The 20,387-nt window shown below is 41.0% G+C and overlaps 1 protein-coding gene across 3 annotated transcripts in view; it reads right to left on the reverse strand.

Moving 5' to 3' along the window:
* Positions 1–20,387, reverse strand: part of stxbp5l (syntaxin binding protein 5L) — a 325,027-nt gene that overhangs the window by 83,854 nt on the left and 220,786 nt on the right. For all 3 annotated transcript variants that reach the window (XM_029703158.1, XM_029703157.1, XM_029703159.1), the window contains one exon: positions 7,460–7,594. In XM_029703158.1, the coding sequence (XP_029559018.1) occupies positions 7,460–7,594 (135 nt within the window). The remainder of the gene's footprint in view (positions 1–7,459; positions 7,595–20,387) is intronic.

A 20,387-nucleotide genomic window follows, 5' to 3' on the forward strand; every position in this document is an offset into this window, starting at 1 on the left:
AAAAGACCCAGACTAGAGCATTATGGGTAGTAGGGGGTTCTGGCCCCATCCTGGGAGCTGTGAATAAAGGACAGCAGGCACTTACTTTAAATTGACACTTATTGGGGGGGGGGGGGAGATAATAGTTGTGAGTGATTGATTGCTTCCAAGGAGCCAGAATGAATTGGGTCTATTGTCTTTGCAACCCATTGGGGGATTCAGACAGCATGCTAGTGTGATGTTTATGTGTCCGATACATCCTCTTCCTGCCAGCATTGCAGCTCTATCGAGATTAATGCAGTGTACTTGCCGTGTCTCCCACTTCTGATAATGGAAAAGCAAATTCATTTTGGATCACAAGTGCCTCACTGCTCAGTCAATACTCAGGAGGGCAGGGAGATACACACATCATGTAATGAGTGTTTTGGTACGGGCTTACACTCTTTTAGGAAAAGAGTCCTACTCAGAAAAGCTCCACTTGAAATAAGTTATGTGTGTCTTAGTGCGTGTGTGTGTGTTGAGCTGAAAATCTGTATAATAACTTATCCTCCACCTCAATTTAAAAAAGGTCCAATGCAGTCGTTTTAATCTTAATATTAAATCATTTCTGTCACACCCTGATCTGTTGCACCTGTCCTTGTGATTGTCTCCACCCCCCTCCAGGTGTCGCCCATCTTCCCCATTATGCCCTGTGTATTTATACCTGTGTTCTCTGTTTGTCCGTTGCCAGTTCGTCTTGTTTGTCAAGTCAACCAGCGTTTTTCAGCTCCTGCTTTTCCCCAGTCTCTCTTTTTCTTGCCCCCCTGGTTTTGACCCTTGCCTGTCCTGTCTCTGAGCCCACCTGCCAGACTACTGTGCCTGTCCTGAGCCTGCCTGCCATCCTGTATCTTTGCCCCTATACTCTGGATTCTCGACCCCTGCCTGCCTTGACTTGTCGTTGCCTGCCCGTTGCTAAAATAAACAGTGTTAATTCGATAGTCTGCATCTGGGTCTTACCTTGATCCCTGATACATTTCTCTGTAACAATTAATATTAAGTATCTTACTGTGATTGTTTTCAATTAAAATGGTCAATAAGAAACAAAAATGGCTTCTTAGCAAAGAGTAATTTCTCAAGCAACAATTTTGCTAGGACTGTCTGGGAGTGGTCTGAGTCAGGAGGGGGAAAGTGAAAACTTGTTCTTATTGGAAAGTTTTGGAACTCTCTTTCTTATTGGTCGATTAACTAATTTATCGCCTGATGATGTCACCAGCTAGGCCAAAACTCCCTCCTACCAAAACAGATTGAGATTTCAGGTGCTTTTCAAACAGCTCCTACACCTCATAGTGTGGAAATATATTTAAAAAACACAGGGGTTCGCATTTTTGACTGCACTGGGCCTTTAAGCCTGAAAGTGCATATGGTAAAAGTCATGAAAATAAACATTGGGGATATGGGTTTTGCTGTTCCAATTTAATACTTGTGCAAAGTTTTATTTAGTTCCACTATACGCATATGGAAACACACACACACGCACCAGCTCCTCACACACCTCCGTCCTCCTCGAGCATGACTGAGAGGGAAAAAACAAACCTCGTTCCTTCCCCTCTGCAGTTAATTTCCATTAGGGGCATGCTTGATGCTTTCCCTGTGAAGGAGCACAGTGTGCGTGCGTGCGTGTGTGAGACTCATCTTCATATATACTGAGTGGAAAGCAGTTCAGCACAGTCAGAAAATACAGGCTTCATTGGCTCTGTTTAAACACGCTGATGAGGACCAAACATTATTGTTCAACTTTTATTGAGCTACTTTTTAAAACCCACTTAACGCATGTTAAAAGTAGTCGTAGTTATTGCATGAGCACCATCTAACACTGGCATGGTGTAGTGAGCAAAGTTAGTTTGCCAAACCTTCAGCTAGGGTTAGTTGACAAATGAGTTGACCTGGCAGTGTAAGAGGTTTCAGGATAGAACAAGGGCTAGTGTTGGGCCAGTAACCGAAAGGTCACTGGTTCAAATCTCGAGCTTACTAGGTGTTGAGCAAGGCACTCAACCCTAGTCACTCTGGATAGGACTGTCTGCTAAATGACTCAAAGGTCAAATGAATGATACCAACGTCAACAACTGCTGACGACCATGTAAGGGATAATCAACGAGGGGCTACGTGCTCTCTGGAAAATAATGCACGATGTGAAAGGTATGTGCCACAACGCACAGTGGAGTGGCGCCAACCTTCTGTAGAGTTGCATTATTTTCAGAGAACGCATGAAGCCCCGTGTCGGTTATCTCTCTTATACCACGGCTATAATTTACCACATTCGCAGCTAGAAATGTGTTATTTTGCCAATATAACTGTGTTCAACATCAACTGAAGTAGCTAGCAAGTTTACTAGATAGCTGTTGTAGTTGCATTGGTAACTAAACAAACAGACATGCTAGCTTAGCTAACCAAACCATCAGTCCTCCTAAATTTTAGCTTGCTATTTTGAAAATCGAATATTGAACAATGCCAATAATGTTTTCAATTAGATTTTTGATTTCAAAGGCAGCCAAACATATGAATGTTTGACAACACTGTTGGTTATTGCCATGTATTACAGAGAAATAATGCACACTAGAAATGAGCCAATCAGAAACTAGTACTCAACAATGTTGTGGTATAATATATGATAATATTTAACATACATTCCAATTAAGCAGGAGGAATCGGATATATGTTTGGTTAGCTCCCACCCAGTGGTAGTAGACTCCTGAGCCTGCCATTGGAGCGACTGACAGACGGCCCACCCGTTGAAATCCAGTCTGCTTGCTTTGGCTAACACTGTCAAGTCAAGGCACAAAGCCGCCTCGGTGGATGGGACTAGAGGGAAGCGTGATTGACACTACAGTGGAGGGCATGTCAGACTAACACCCGAGGGACAAAGCATAGGTGAATGAAGCCTACAGAACTGACTTCCTGTGTGTGACAGGGAAGAGACTCATTGCACTAGGAAGGCTCTGTCTGGACATGTCACTTATAATAATACATTTAGAAGATGCTTTCATCTAAAGCATGTGTGCATACATTTTATGTAAGTATGGCCCCAGCGGGAAACAAACCCATGACCCTTGCCGCTATACTGACTGAGCCATACAGAACCACTTGTGTCTAATACTTAGGCAATAAGGCCCAAGAGGCAGTGCTGTGTCATGAATACAGTCACAGGTAAATGCCGTTGTTCGGCCCGATGCGATTTATTGCCTTCATAAAAATGTTACCAACATATTAAAATAACAATGAATTACATATTTTCATTAAAAAGTTATTTTGACATGTCAATTCATACAATTTCATTCTTCCATCAGATGATATAGTCCGGATAAAAATCTGGTTGTTTTTGATCACGTTGCTACAGACGCAACCTGGTCTTCAATTCTTTCTGAATAGTTACTATGCAAAAGGACTGGTCCTCAGTTCTAAACAAAATCTGCTGTGCAGGCTGAATAACGTTCTTGTCACTTGCTAGATAGCTAACCTAGTCTACATTTTCGTTTGCTTTAGCTTTTTTCTATTGTCATTTGGATATGCCTATGATCATGACGTTGATACAGTACGTGATTTTGACTGTCTCGTCTCATCTGGGCACCGTTCACTCTACGTATGGTAGTACTACAGAGATCGAAGTAAAAACGTGACACATTGCTTCCGAGGTAGAACAGGCAAGGCTTATATTAACCCCGCTGTACCAAACTAAATGCTAGGCTTATATTAACCCCGCTGTACCAAACTAAATGCTAGGCTTATATTAACCCCGCTGTACCAAACTAAATGCTAGGCTTATATTAACCCCGCTGTACCAAACTAAATGCTAGGCTTAAATTAACCCCGCTGTACCAAACTAAATGCTAGGCTTATATTAACCCCGCTGTACCAAACTAAATGTTAGGCTTATATTAACCCCGCTGTACCTGTCACGTCCTGACCAGTATAAGGGTTATTTGTTATTGTAGTTTGGTCAGGACGTGGCAGAGGGTATTTTCTTTGTGGTTCGGGGTGGTGATTTATGTAGTAGGGTGTTTGATTTATTATTTCCGGGTTTTGGTCTATGTTCTATGTTTTGTATTTCTATGTTCTTTCTGGTTTGTGGTATTTCTATGTGTAGGTTAATGGGGGGTTGGACTCTCAATTGGAGGCAGGTGCTTTCTCGTTGCCTCTGATTGAGAGTCCTATATATGGGTAATTGTTTGGTGTAGTGTTGTGGGAGATTGTTTTGCTGGTGTGAGCATGACAAGACTGTTTTGTTTGTGTGTTTTTCGGTTTATTTTGGTGTTCTCTTTATTTAAAAATAAATAAGTTGAGCATCCACATTCCTGCTGCGTTTTGGTCCTCTATTCCCGACGACAACCGTTACAGTACCAAACTAAATGCTAGGCTTACATTAATGCCCACTGTACCAAACTAAATGCTAGGCTTATATTAACCCCGCTGTACCAAACTAAATACCAGGCTGGAAACAAGGGGAAATAATGTGTGAGTTGAGATAAATACAAGAAATGATTGGGACAGTAACATGAACATGATATTCTGATGGAGACTCAGTGATGATTTTCAGAGGGAACTGTTAGCAGGCATAGATGTGTCTAATGGCCAAAATAGCACAGCTTGGAATGCTGCTCATCCAATCAGCATTCAGGATCCAAACACTACCGGTTTTATAAATGATTGTTACACTGTATGACTGTTCCTTCTGGTCAGCATACCAGGTGCTGCTTATAACGATAGCTTCCACCAGAGCCATGTACAGTTGAAGTCGGAAGTTTACATACACTTAGGTCGGAGTCATTAATACTCGTTTTTCAACCACTCCACAAATTTCTTGTTAACAAACTACAGTTTTGGCAAGTTGTTTAGGACATCTACTTTGCGCATGACACAAGTCATTTTTTCAACAGTTGTTTACAGACAGATTATTTCACAGTATCACAATTCCAGTGAGCCAGAAGTTTACATACACTAAGTTGACTATGCCTTGTCAACCACATGTCTGGTTCATCCTTGGGAGCAAATTCCAAATGCCTGAAGGTACCACGTTCATCTGTACAAACAATAGTACTGTCATAAGCTTCGTCTTCTGATGAGAAATCAATATCGGACCAATATGCAGCGTGGTAAGTGTCCATACTTATATTTTTATTAAACCGTGAACACTAAAGAAAAGGAAGGACAGTCCTGTACGCTACTACAACTATACAAAGAAACAACCACCCACAAACACAAGAGAAAATAAACCCATATAAATATGGCCTCCAATTAGAAGCAACGACAACCAGCTGCTTCTAATTGGAGGTCGTTCCCAAAACTAACATAGAAAGAGAACAACTAGAAATACGAACATAGAAATACAAAACATACAACAATACCACCCAAAAAACTGCAACACAAGAGAAACACACCCCTGCCACGTCCTGACCAAACTAAAATAACAAATAACCCCTTTTACTGGTCAGGACGTGACAAGTACGCAAGTACAAACACCATGGGACCACGCAGTCATCATCCTGCTCAGGAAGGAGACGCGTTCTGTCTCTAGAGATGAACGTACTTCAGTGCGAAAATTGCAGATCAATCCCAGAACAACAGCAAAGGACCTTGTGAAGATGCTGGAGGAAACAGGTACAAAAGTATCTATATCTACAGTAAAACGAGTCCTATATCGACATAACCTGAAAGGCCACTGAGCAAGGAAGAAGCCACTGCTCCAAAATCACCATAAAAAAAGCCAGACTACGGTTGCAACTGCACATGGGGACAAAGATCATACTTTTTGGAGAAATGTCCTCTGGTCTGATGAAACAAAAATAGAACTGTTTGGCCATAATGGCCATCGTTGTGTTTGGAGGAAAAAGGGAACGCTTGCAAGCCGAAGAACACCATCCCAACCGTGAAGCACGAGGGTGGCAGCATCATGTTGTGGGGGTGCTTTGCTGCAGGAGGGACTGGCGCACTTCACAAAATAGATGACCATGAGGAATTAAAATTATGTGGATATATTGAAGTAACATCTCAAGACATCAGTAGAAAGTTAAAGCTTGGTCGCAAATGGGTCTTACAAATGAATAATGACCCCAAGCATACTTCCAAAGTTGTGGCAAAATGGCTTAAGGACAACAAAGTCAAGGTATTGGAGTGGCCATCACAAAGCCCTGACCTCAATCCTATAGAAAATTAGTGGGCAGAGCTGAAAAAGCATGTACGAGCAAGGAGGCCTACAAACCTGACTCAGTTACACCAGCTCTGTCAGGAGGAATGGGCCACAATTCAACCAACATATTGTGGGAAGCTTGTGGAAGGCTAACCCGAAACGTTTGACCCAAGATAAACAATTTCAAGGCAATGCTACCAAATACTAATTGAGTGTATGTGAACTTCTGACCCACTGGGAATGTGATGAAAGAAATAAAAGCTGAAATAAATCATTCCACTATTATTCTGACATTTCACATTCTTAAAATAAAGTGGTGATCCTAACTGACCTAAGACAGAGCATTTTTACTAGGATTAAATGTCAGGAATTGTGAAAAACTGAGTTTAAATGTATTTGGCTAAGGTGTATGTAAACTTCCGACTTCAACTGTATTTAGAGAGTTACTTGGGACATTGAGGTTTCTGCATTATGATGCATTTACACTACAAAATTACATGGCAGCCATGTTAGCACCCCCATTAACATTACACAGGGAATATTCAAACAATGCTATGTAACTGAATTTCTGGTATCAGAACAATTTTCAACATTTGAAAAGTTGGCCCAACTCTGTAAATATAGGTCTATGGCTTCAACTAACTAAATACCAGGCCTTCTGTGGCCCAAATTGCCTGGCTAGTCACTGTCATGTCACGTCCTGACCATAGAAAGCTTTTATTTTCTATGGTAGAGTAGGTCAGGGCGTGACAGGTTTTTTTTCTAGTTGTTATTTTCTATGTGGGGTCCTAGTTTAGTTTTTCTATGTTTAGGTGATTGGTGTGATTCCCAATTAGAGGCAGCTGGTAATCGTTGTCTCTTATTGGGATCATACTTAAGTAGCTTGTTTTTCACTGTGGGGGTTATGGGATATTGTTTATGTATAGTTGTATTATAGTCACGGTTCGTCTATTCTTTATTTGTTTTGTATTTGCATTACGTTTCACATTATAATAAATTATGTGGAACGCTACTCACGCTGCGCCTTGGTCCGATCATTTTTATGACGAACGTGACATGTCATTATCATCATCATCATCATGATCATTATATTATCATCCACCCAACACGAGCATTGTCACTGCCGTGAACTCAGTAGAAAATAGAATAGAACATTATCATCATTATGGTCATCATCATTACAACAATCCTCATAATATTATCACCCACACAACAAGAACTTCATAACAGCTCTCAGCTCAAAGTCATCCTACAGTAGTCGTCATCATTAGGTTATCATTGATTATTGAACATTTGTGTATGTTAGATGATTCAACTCACAATTCTATGGCCTTGTTCCACATGATGACGTATCCAGACAGAACGAAGGACTCGATGTTGACGATGTGTGTATTGCCACGCTCTGTGCCCACGTACAGCCATTTACTCTGGAAGGGGAGGTGGCAAAAAGTGATCCTGAGGAGGAAAAATAAACAAAAGTGTTAAAATACGATAACATTTGAAACAATGTTTTGGATTTGGTAGGGATTATGTTGTGTTTTCAATTAAAATTGTAAAAAAAAAAATAAGAAAAATTGCTTCTTAGCAAAGAGCATTTTCTCAAGGAAAAATGTTGCTAGGACTGTCTGGGACTGGTCTGAGTGGGGTGGTGAAAACTGAAAACTAGCTGTTATTGACAAAGAGGTTTGGAACTCTCTTTTTTATTGGCCTATTAACTAATTGATGTCACCAGGCAGCCCAAAACTCCATCCCACCTAAACAAGCTCAAATTTCCAGCTCTTATATCCCTTTCATACTAAGATGTTTTTTCACCAACTTTACAATATCATCAAACCTTTTAAGCCTTTTCTTCATATACATTTACATTTACATTTTAGTCATTTAGCAGACGCTCTTATCCAGAGCGACTCACAGTAGTGAATGCATACATTTTTTGTACTGGCCCCCCGTGGGAATCGAACCCACAACCCTGGTGTTGCAAACACCATGCTCTACCAACTGAGCCACAGGGAAGACTAAAAGGTATTGCCAGTATGAAAGCGTACATGTTTATTTCCTCCAAACAACCTACCACACGGCAAGCGGTACTGGAGCGCCAAGTCTAGGTCCAAGAGGCTTCTAAACAGTTTCTACCCCCAAGCCATAAGACTCCTGAACATCTAATCAAATGGCTACCCAGATTAATTGCATTGCCCCCCCCTTTTTTTTACACCTCTGCTTCTCTCTGTTGTTATCATCTATGCATAGTCACTTTAATAACTCTACCTACATGTACATATTACATCAACTAACCAGTGCCCCCGCACATTGACTCTGAACCGGTACCCCCTTGTATATAGTCTCGCTATTGTTATTTTACTGCTGCTCTTTAATTACTTGTTACTTTTATTTCTTATTCTTATCTGTATTTTTTTAACTGCATTGTTGGTTAAGGGCTTGTAAGTAAGCATTTCACTGTAAGGTTTATTCGGCGCATGTGACAAATAACATTTTATTTTATTTGATCATTTATGTAAAGTTCTGCCTACGGCTTAGTATGAATCGTGCTGAGTCGGCATTGGCACGTACTACACTATTAAACTCTTGCTGGTTGCTAGGTAGCGCAAGTTTTACTATCCTTCTGGCAGTTTTAAACTTAGCATAGCCCACCACTAAGCATGCACTGTTTCCTTAACCAATACTGGATGGATCCATAAATAATTACTGGGGGAATAAATAGCACAGAATGACAAAAATATTGGAATAAAGTAGGTTAACGCAATTGAAGGCATGTATCAAATCGTTACTTAGTGAAACTCCCAAAGTCATTCAATCCATGCATAGTGTTGTCAACTAGATGATCATTTCAGCACAGTTTTGATTGGGACAGCGCCACCGTGCTGCTTTGAAACAAGCGCGGGGACTCGTCTTGATAAATCATTCAATGTCTGATTTCTGTTTTCACTGAATCTCCAATTGGATATTGGTGAGACTACAATTAGGCTGGGGAAATGTTAGCTAAGTTAAGGTGAGTGCTGCTCATGATCACCTTGTCTAGTTTATTAGAACATTTTGCCATGTTAGGTAGTAGCCTAGGCCTACTCCCGACCAAAAGGCTGACTTGTTTGATAATCAAGCATGTGATTTTGTTTCACTGAATCTCTGTCTGTATAGGCTATTTGGTTAAATGGCTTCTGGCTGGGCAAATAAGTGGAAGTGGTATAGCTCATCTATTAGTTGGGTCATCTATCACTGATCAGAAACATTTAGTATGCAATAATGTAGCCTAAATCGAGAGTAGGCCTATTATTTTGCTCGATCGTGTATAGCCTATGCAACTTCAAAAGCCTGCAGAGGTTGTGAAATATGAACAGGAGACTCACATGCTTTTGAAAATAGGATTGCTATTATGATGAAGATAGGTCTCTACGCCTGCTCCCAAACAAAGTGGGTTGAGGGTAGGAAAGAGATGAAACATGGATCCAAAAAGGATGGCCTTTTTTTTATATGGCAGTGGTTTCACGTACTTCCCCGTGTTGCTGTGTGGGAAAAATATTATTTTATTCTGTTATATTCCATTATATTCTTACTATAAAATATATGTGTTGACTGTGATCGGGTAGGTGTGTCTTGTCTGTTAAATTAACAAAATAACTAACTATTGCTTTCAATTGGATGGCGCAGCCATGGCTGCACAGAACCGTAACATCGGTCTAATTAAACTCAAAATATGCCATTCTTTTCTTTTGATAATATATTTTATTAGTCGTATGTTTCTTAGGACAAATTAAATATAGATTCATTTTTGATGGTGTTCATTCTAAATTGATTTATTCAAATAGAGGCCCACCCAGATCTGCACACCACTACTACTCATCACCGGCATAACGGCACAGGAGCTATAAAAGGCGTATGCAGGCAAGAATGTGGTAAAAATTGGCCTGTTTGTAAGTGAGTCATGTAAACATTGGCCAAACACGTTTCCAGGCAAAAATACCGTAAATCCTGCGTGAAAGTAGTATATCACTAAAAGGACATTATCGTAATTTTCACACTTTCATAGTATTATTCCAACCTCATACTGTGAAAATATATACTGTATTAAACACTGAAAATCACGTTTTTGACTGCACTGGGACTTTAATTATTCCTCTTCCTCAACCTATTAGGCAGCAGTCATCAATAAGTCACGCATCATTACCCTGAGACAAACAGAAGCTGGTCAGTATCATTGTGATAGAAAATGCCCTGCACCTTTTGTTTTCTCACTTGTTATCTCCTCTTTACTTCCTTCCCTCTCTCCCCCAACTCACCCCTCTTTATCTCTCTGAACTATTGAGCCCAGGGCTCAAAAACACAGACAAAACCAGTTGAAAGCAATTATCATGGCAAGTGCTATCCCAGCTGCAAGCTCCATTTCTCTCTCTCTCTCTCTCACACTGCCTTGTGTATTTGCTTATTGTTCCATTACATTGCAGTAATACGACGCATCTGATTATATGCATTACCGGCTCCATTTCGACGTGTCATTTTCTCACTTGAAAGTATGAAATAAGGGCTCTAAAGTGCGACCAAATTGGTCGCATATGCAACAAAATATTCTGATGTGCGACCTGTTTTATTTTGGGAGCACCAGTACAACTAAAATAAAATTTAAAAAATGATAAATGAGTAATGATATTTTCCCTCAACACTTCTCAAACAAGACAGGCTGACACCTGCAGATGCTTGCTTCCAGTTCCTGGGCCACACACACCAAGCCCCACCCCCTGTCACTCAAGCAGACAGCACACAGTTCCTCCATGCTGTTTATTCTCTCAGCATGCTGTCAATTCATGCACTCAACATATTATTGCAAAACAAGAACGATGCGGCTTTCCACATTGCTTCTAAATATGAATCCACGAGTTTTCTCTATTATACTATTAGTTTGTGTATCTTGTTCTCCGCGAAACGCAAGTTAGTTTAAGGAAGCTGGCATGTGCCTAAAATAATGCTAATCACTAATGCTAATTGCTTATTAGCTAGCTGGCTAGCTAAATTCCATTTAGCTAAATGCACTAGCTAGGGCAAAGCAAACGTTAGTGCTAACACTGGTTGCTACTACTGGTAGTTTGATTTGATGTAGGTCCCCATAAGGGAAACTCATGTATTATAATATATTCCCAGGGGCGGCAGGTAGCCTGGCGGGTAGGAGAATCGGGCCAGAAATCAAAACTGGAACGAATCCCTGAGCTGACAAAATTAAAATCTGTCATTCTGCTCCTGAGCAAGGCAGATAACCCCACTGTTCTCCGGGCTCCGATTACGTGGATGTCGATTAAGGAAGCCCCCTGCACCTCTCTGATTCAGAGGGGTTGGGTTAAACGCGGAAGACACATTTCAGTTGAGTGCATTCAGTTGTACAACTGACTAGCTATCCCCCTTTCCTTTCCCCTACAAGGTGTCGAAAGCGTTCTGTAGGGATGCTGGCCCCAAAGTTTCCCACAGTTGTGTCAAGTTGGCTGGATGTCCTTTGGGTGGTGGACAGTTCTTGATACACATTGGAAACTGTTGAGCATAAGTGGTGCATGGGTAAAATCCCTGGGGAAGCCAAGCCAGAAAAAAAACTACATTACAACATACTGTATGTTTTGTGATAACTGCGTTGTTTGCTCTATAACTTGTTACTTCATATGCCTTGTGACTGTGATATATGCCTAAGGCCGAGACAATAAGAAGACACAGCGGCAGTATACATTCAACCATTCTCACAAAGACACCGCGGTTGGAACCAAAAATCTCAAATTTGGACTCATCAGACCAAAGCACAGGTTTCCACCGGTCTAATGTCCATTGCTCATGTTTCTTGGCATAAGCAAGTCTCTTCTTATTATTGGTGTCCTTTAGTAGTGGTTTCTTTGCAACATTTCGACCATGAAGGCCTGATTCATGAAGTCTCCACTAAACAGTTGGTGTTGAGATGTGTCTGTGACTTGAACTCTGTGAAGCATTTATTTGGGCTGTAATCTGAGGTGCAGTTAATTCTAATTAACTTATCCTCTGCAGCAGAGGTAACTCTGGGTCTTCCTTTCCTGTGGCGGTCCTCATGAGAGCCAGTTTCATCATAGCTCTTGATGGTTTTTGCAATTGCACTTGAAGAAACTTTCAAAGTACTTGAAATGTTCTGTATTGACTGACCTTCATGTCTTAAGGTAATGATGGACTGTCATTTCTCTTTGCTTATTTGAGCTGTTCTTGCCATAATATGGACCCTACCAAATAGGGCTATCCTCTGTATACCACACCAACCTTGTCACAACACAACTGATTGGCTCAAACACATTAAGAAGGAAAGAAATTCCACAAATTAACTTTTAACAAGGCACACCTGTTGATCAAAATGCATTCCAGGTGACTATCTCATGAAACTGGTTGAGAGAATGCCAAGAGCGTTCAAAGCTGTCATCAAGGAAAAGGGTGGCTACTTTGAAGAATCTCAAATATACAATATTTTTTTATTTGTTTAACACTTTTTTGGTTACTACATGATTCCATATGTGTTATTTCATGGTTTTGATGTCTATTATTATTCTATAATGTAGAAAAGAGTACAAATAAAGAAAAACCCTTGAATGAGTAGGCGTGTCCAAACTTTTGACTGGTATTATATGTCAATATATTAGGCTTTGGTATGGGTCAGCATGGTGTTTGTGCAACAGGATGTTCTGAATTAGATAGCCTGTTCTAAAATATTTGTCTAAATGCAACTCTATTCAAATGTGATTAGGTTCCCCGGGGAAACACTGACCAACACTTTGCTTCCTACCTTGTCATAACTCCTACCTGGATTTTTTATTAATTGTCATGCCAAACAACATCAAACATATAATTAGAATAATCATTCTATTTCTATGATTCCAACAGTTGACCCAAGTGTTTTAATCTACAGTATATCGCAATAGTTGGTTTAAAAATCTTAATGATATTTTTTGCCCTACTAACTACCTGGTAGCTTTACCAGTATATGCAAACATTTGATGGCACAGCAATAAGTACGTAGGATTCATATAGGCCCAACGTAGGCTATATCTCAATAATAATAATTAAAAAAAACATGTTTCTGGTGCTCCTAAATGTTGTGTGGTGCTCCTAAGTTAGGAGCACAAGTGCTACCAATGATTTTGTTTTATTTAGAGCCCTGTGTACAAGCATACTTCACTCACACATAAGGTTGTGCATAATATACTACGTCAGCTGTGTAATTATTAGTCAATCAATAAACCATTGATAGCGAGTCATGCTTGGTGTTTATGTAACATGTAATATATTCAGAGGTAGGCTTCTATGTAGCGTTGCTGTCTTGCAATAAAGTCGACAAGGTGAAACGTCTGTCGATTTGCCCTTGAGCAAAGGAATTTTACCCTAATTGCTCCTGTAAGTCACTCTGGATAACAGCGTCTGTTAAATTACTAAAATGTACAAATGTAAAAAATATTCAGGGGTAGTCTGCTATGTGGCGGTGGGGTCATGTAATATATTCAGAAGTCGGCTTCTATGTGGTGGTGGGGTGTTCATACAGTCATTCAGTCTGCATTAGCATCCATCATGTTTATAAGCACCATAACTAGGGAATACAGATCAACACACTAATTCTCTCCTGTCTATGCTGATTACCTCTCCAGGATAGAGAATGAGCGGGCCCCGTTCCTCGCCACCCCACTTCCACTTGCCCGGGAGACGCAGGATTATTAGATAGGAGACAAATGAGATGGAAGACAATTCAAAAAGGATTTTGACCTCTTGGGTGTGCTGGGGGAGGGGAATGGTAAATCAGGAGAGGCAGGAGAGGGTGTCTGTGTTTGAGAGAATGGGGGAAGATTATATTTGACTTCACGCTTTCCCCAGCTTTGCTGCAAGTAGCGTTTCAGCCGCATAATCTTCATCAGACATCTTTTTTTTTAAACATTTTGGAGTGCCGTCATTTCCCAATGTTCTTGAACTTGGGATTTCATTTGAAGTCATTGTCATATATGGCAGAGCACCCAGCTAATAAAGCAAGATAGCACACCTGTTACCCACTCCACAGGCAGGAGAGGAACTGTTTGAGAGAACGGGGGGACGATTATATTTGACTTCACACTTTCCGAGCTTTGCTGCCAGAAGTCTATCAGCAGCATAATCTAGAGAGGAAAGTTGAGTGAGGTTGCATGTCACAATGACATGTGTAGATAGTCTGTCATTTCTTATAGCTGGCAAGGATAATTATTGACATCTGATTCTCAGCAGTATATGGAGAAAAACTCAGATAATGGACATTTACAAAATAAACTACTTAAATTAGGAGTTCCTCAAGGTTCAACTGTTGCCCCTTTTATATTTCTCCTGATTGTTACACGAAAGGACATTTCTTTCTAAAATGAACCCCAAGAGCCCTAATCAAAGTGAAGTTAAGTACTCCAACTGGTATAACTCACTGAGCCTTGCAACTATAAGAAAAACTATGCTGAAATCAAAGCCCTTGGCTGAGGAGAAACATGACTCAGTCCCCACTCAGGCAATCAGCTGTTAGGAGGCGGCCATTTCAGACAACCCCATTAGACTCACGATGGTGCCCAGACGACCTCTTTCATTTACACACCATTTACATAATTTAAATGTCACTGGAAATCAAGAACTTTAGGAGCGGAGATACAGAAACAAGGGAGGGTGAGAAAATAAAAAGGTTGGCGCGGGTCTCGGAGGGTGACTGTGTAATGGAGTGAAAGTCAAAGGCTTTGTTTGACTCAGACAGCTTGACGAGGCGCCGTCACCACGGCTCATAATTATCAATCAATCAGGAGGAGGCGTGGGTTGAACTGACCGCCAGCTGGCTAGGCAGCCAAGGAGCTTCTGAGGGAACAAATATAAGTAATGAAGTAAATAGATGGAGGGAGGGAGAGAATTAATTGAAAATGTTGTTTCTCTAACCATCTCGGCCACATGCCTCGTGACCTCCCATCTGTTTCTGTAACAGTCTCAGTTTCTCCCGCGGAGAGGAGAATGAGAGGAGCGGGCCATTTTAGATTACTAGTCATGGGCAGATAAAGAAACTGTATGCAGCATGGGGAGATTGATATGCCAATTTGCAAGCAGAGCGTCAAAGAGGATACAGGCCAAGTGTGTGATATTCAGGTGTCACACAAGTGATTCTCAGTTATCTGTCGTATGATTCCCAGATGACTACCAGTCAACACTCAGGTGAATTGTGGGTATTGCAGGGGTAAAGCGCTGCATCATAGGAGTGGTTACAGAGCTAACCAAGGGTTCACTGGCTGGCTTGTGAATCACCATCCATGTCTTTGTCGATGTGTGCTAGAGGTCTTCACGGGTCCAAAAAGCTGGCCCAGGACCCGAACGGACCCGAGGACAACCAGACCTGACCCGAATGAACCCGATATGAAAAAAAGGGGACCCGGTCTCGAACAGACCTGAGAATAATCAGACCCGAATCGATTGGACCCGAGTGACAATATTTTTGTATGTTTATCAGCCAAGTTGCTGTTCTGGTTAATGAATAGGTCTTTATACTATATGTTGGCTAGGACTTCTATAAATAAATTCACCTTATCGGTGTAAAAATAATGGTATAGGCTATGCAGAGCCGTGGTCGGGTCCACATGGTCCACATGGCTCTTTAAGCTGTAGTTACATAGACCCGTAACCCGATGACATTCAAACAAAACCCGACCTAGACCCGATGGACAAGTTATAATTTCAAATTGGGCTCTGGTATATCGGGTCCACCTGGACCTGTGAAGACCTCTAACCTATGCTACTGTGGAGTGACACATGATACCCCACAGTTATTCCAGAGGAGTAAGAGGGATAAAGACCATTTTAAGTGATTTTGCCACCTGTGAATTCAGAAAAAATAAAATGCATATTTTGTCTCCTCTGTGTGTGTGTGTATATGTGCTGTGTACAATCCAAACACTTAAAAAAATGTTAACCTTTATTTAACTAGACAAGTCAGTTTCTTATTTACAATGACGGCCTACCTGGCCAAACCCGGACGACGCTGGGCCGCCCTATGGGACTCCCAATCACGGCCGGATGTGATGCAGCCTGGATTCAAACCAGGGACTGCAGTGATGCCGATTGCACTGAGATGCAGTGCCTTAGACCGCTGCGCCACTCGGGAGCCCAACAGAATAAACAGAATATGTCATCATAAGTAAAAACCTACTGAAAACCTGCTGTTAGCTATTTTTTGATGGAATAGACATAGACCCAGACACAGTGACGTGAAAGGACATCAATAAACGTACACACACTCCAAACACTCAGACACATTAATTGGCAAACCTTCATAAAAGCCCTACTTCTGAACGAAACGCTTTCATCCATGTGCATTAGGAGAGGAAAGGCTATCTCGCCTCCCAAGAGTATTGCGTCCCCTTTATTCAGTTCAGCGGTGTGAGATTCTAATTGGCTCTTGAGATGCCTGGAATTCAGTATCTCAGCCAGGCACCGAGAAGCACAGAGAATAACTTTATACAGGATCATCTCTGGCGACCAGTGTACTTCTCGGCATCTAGGGGTTGGATCATAATCATGAATTTCTCAGATGTTGTAGGTCTGGGTGCAAGTCCCAAAAACCTTCCATTACAAAACAAACTTTATAATAAGAAAGCTTATTCCCACAGTGTAAAATATCTCAGGAAAGTCAAGTAGAGGAGAGGCGAGTATAGAGAGGTTGAGAGGGGAGGAGAGACAGTGACAAGCAGAGGGTAAATATAAGCTAATTTTGTTTTGATAGAATCACTTCTCACCTCTACTTCTTAGAGATCAAAGCGAAAGAAGGTAACTCCTCCAAGACAATATTGCTGCAACAATGCTGTCACTCACCAGCCTGGTGAATAACAATGCTAGGGACTTTAATAAAGGACATCTGAGGAAAATGCTCCCGAAATTGTACTTAATAGTAGCTTAATCACTGCTACTTTCCCTTCCGGGACGACTACAAGGCCCTCCCCTACCCTCCCTTCTGCAAATCAGATCACACCTCGATCCAGCTCCTCCCCACCTACAGGCAGAAACTTAAACTGGAAGCATGCATGGTCAGGACTATTCAACATTGGTCCGACCAATCAGAATCTATGCTTCAAAACTGTTTTGATCCTGCGGACTAGGAAATGTTCTGGGTCGCCTCTGGGAATTGTATCAACGTATGCACCGACTCTGTGACTGGGTACATCAGGCAGTGCATACAGTATGTTGTTCCTACTGTGATGGTTAGAACTTATCCAAACCAACAACCCTGTATAGATGGCAGGATTCACACAAAACTGAAAGCGCGAACCACTGCATTTAATCACAGCAAGGTGACTGGGAACATGGATGTGTACAAACAATATGCTGATCGATTAGTGCTTTTTGAGGTCGGTTCAGTTTCAGTTTGATTATTTAAAAAATAATTACGGTTTTCTATTTAGGTTTCGATCATTTTTTTAAACATTAAATGCACTATGCATTTAGTGAGTTGAATGCTGTAACAGCACAGAATAAAACAATTAACAAAAGTCCCATGATGGTGGTGACTGCCCATTACTGCTTATCACTTATTGACCATCATTTATTCACATTACTCTACTTTAATAAAATATTTCAGTTGTTGTGTATATTACATTTATTTTATTTGATTACTTTATTATTTCATTCCAAGTCATAATCTCATCTCTTTAGAGCTGCTGCCTAGGCTGTCTGACAAAATCACTATTTTGTAGTTCTTCAAAGAAAATAACGCATACTTTTATGACTCCTGAATACCAAATATCAATCACTTAGATCATGTATTTTCAAGTAGAGATACTGTACCTTGCGAAGCAAGAGCTGCTCTCTATTTCCCCTCACAATTACGCATTCTTCGGTCTCTTCCGTAGCAGGCGTAAAATAACACAGACCGGACAAGCAGATGTGCAATGGATTATGGTCATTGTAGTTTTCTGTTTCTTTTTTTAAGCAAAATTGACCCACTACCACATTTTTTTTTTTTTACATGTATATTCTACCCACATTTTACATACATTGCACTTTTTTCTACACTATTGTACATAGCAAGAATAAAGTAATGTGATATTTTGGTATACATTACATCTAGGTAGATACCATACAGCCAGGGGTGCTGCCAGGGATTTTGTGCCCCATGAAAAGATATCACATTGGGCCCAACCACCACAGGCCACACCAACCCTGCGCAATTGCTGTAACCACACACCTCCAGAACCAAATCGACCCATTCAAAGCTTTAAATGACTCTACCTTTGCAGGCATGCAACTCTCTGATAGTGAGCTGTGAAAATATAACACTGTGCAGACATGCATGCAACATTCTGCATACAGTGGAATTCACGATTTGATGCAAGACTGATACCCTCTATAAGAAATGTGCTAAAGGCCATCTTTTACAGTCTAAATGTAATTTTATTGGTAAAATTCTTGAATGGAAAATTCTCTTAATATTAATGAATAACTTAAAATAAATATAACTTAAATATACATTAACCACTTCAATTAAAATAAATGTATATTATCAACTATAGAATGATATAACAAACAAAATAATAAAATCAGCAGCAGATTGTTGAACTACGTATACATACAAACTAGAAAATAAGCAGCTGTAAAAGTGGAAATAGAAAATGGAAAACAAAATGGAAATGAAAAGGTCTGATTGTGGCGCTAGAGGAAAGGTCAAGAGGTCACCAAATCAATAGGTTTCTTCCACTTGGGGTCTTGATTGTGCACAACAAATTTTGTGAAAATCCAGCCATTACTTTGAGATATATCTTGTTCTCAGTCTGTTCTCAGTATTGTTCTCAGTATTTTTCTCAGTCTGTGGGCATCATGTGTGTAGTGATCCAATATCCATAGCCATGCCATTTAATAGTTTTCACTGGCCCTTGCTCAGCCTTACTCACCAAGAGCCCAGCCTTCTTGATCAAGTCTTTGAAGTCCAGCTTTCTAGCTAACTGACTTTCAATGGAAAGCATGGCAAGACTACAAAGCCTGCCCTGGGACATAGTGGACCTCAAATAGTTTATCAGTTTTAGCTTACTGAAAGCTCTCTCGCCACCAGCAACAGTTACAGGCAGTGTGCAAAATATATGTAAAGCAATGCACACTTCTCCAAAAAATGCTTTGCAACTGCATCTTACAAATTGCATTCAGGAGACCAAGAGGGGACAAGTTAGGGGGGAAAGTGGCAGCATATACAGTGTTCAGGTGTCTTACTTCATGTTGAAACTCAGGTGTAGGATCTCTGGAATATTTCATGATCAGTGGTTGGCACGCAGAAGGGACTTTATTCTCACTAATCTGCCCAACTTTCAGAACAGCAGAAAATTATTTTACAAGTTTTGCAGTGGTGTGGAACCTAGTGTCCAAGTCACTTATTATGTTGTCCATAGGAGTAAAAAACACTGTGTTCTGAAACACCATTGCTGCACTGTCTTGAGCTGTCTCCTCTTCAGAGGTCTCATCGTGGAATCTCTTCCTTTTCCTCTGGTGGCTGTGTTCCTTGCTAAATTGAGGTGCAACATCCATTTGCGTAGCAATCAGTGTTGCCTCAGACAGGAGAGACTCCCATCCATCTCTAAGAGCCTGCATCTCTTCCTTTAAGGCGCTGATAATGGCTGCTTCTGTGTCAAGTGAGATTTGTTCTGACTGGAGAATCACATTCCTGTCCTCAATGCATTGCAGTACCTGCAGTTATGCCAAATGTCATGTCATTCAACACAATGCTGCTCACCTCCTTCTTCAGTTGGGAGTAGGGCTGGTTCAGGGGTATGGGGATGGGAGACAGGGCTGCTGAGCCTGAAGCTGCATCTGTTGGGCCTGGCACCAGGAAGGGGCAGGGACAACTGATTTAGTATGAATAGCTTGCTAAAAGGTTTGCCTGCATTGATTAAATATCAGCTAAAAGAGGAGCGAAATGTAAATACTCAGAATTTTCTGTGAAGATATTAAGTAACTAATGTTAGGGGAGCAAAAGTAGCCTATTTCAGATGAACTAAGCTAACAGGTTCATTTCCACCACTCACAGACGACACCCACCTTCCTTTCTGAAAAATTGGGTGACATACTGTCGTCCTTTCTTTTCTCTCTCCTGTCTTTTTTTTCTTTCTTTTTGTTTTTGGAAGCCAGATTTTTCTTTAGGAAGCTGAGACATGATGCTCCACCGACACTCCTCACTCGCAATTCTTTGCTAGCAAGTACCGTTCCGAGGCAGGGGGCAGGACCGAACCAT

Source organism: Salmo trutta, chromosome 20 (assembly GCF_901001165.1).
Source record: "Salmo trutta chromosome 20, fSalTru1.1, whole genome shotgun sequence".
NCBI classification, from domain to species: Eukaryota; Metazoa; Chordata; class Actinopteri; order Salmoniformes; family Salmonidae; genus Salmo; species Salmo trutta.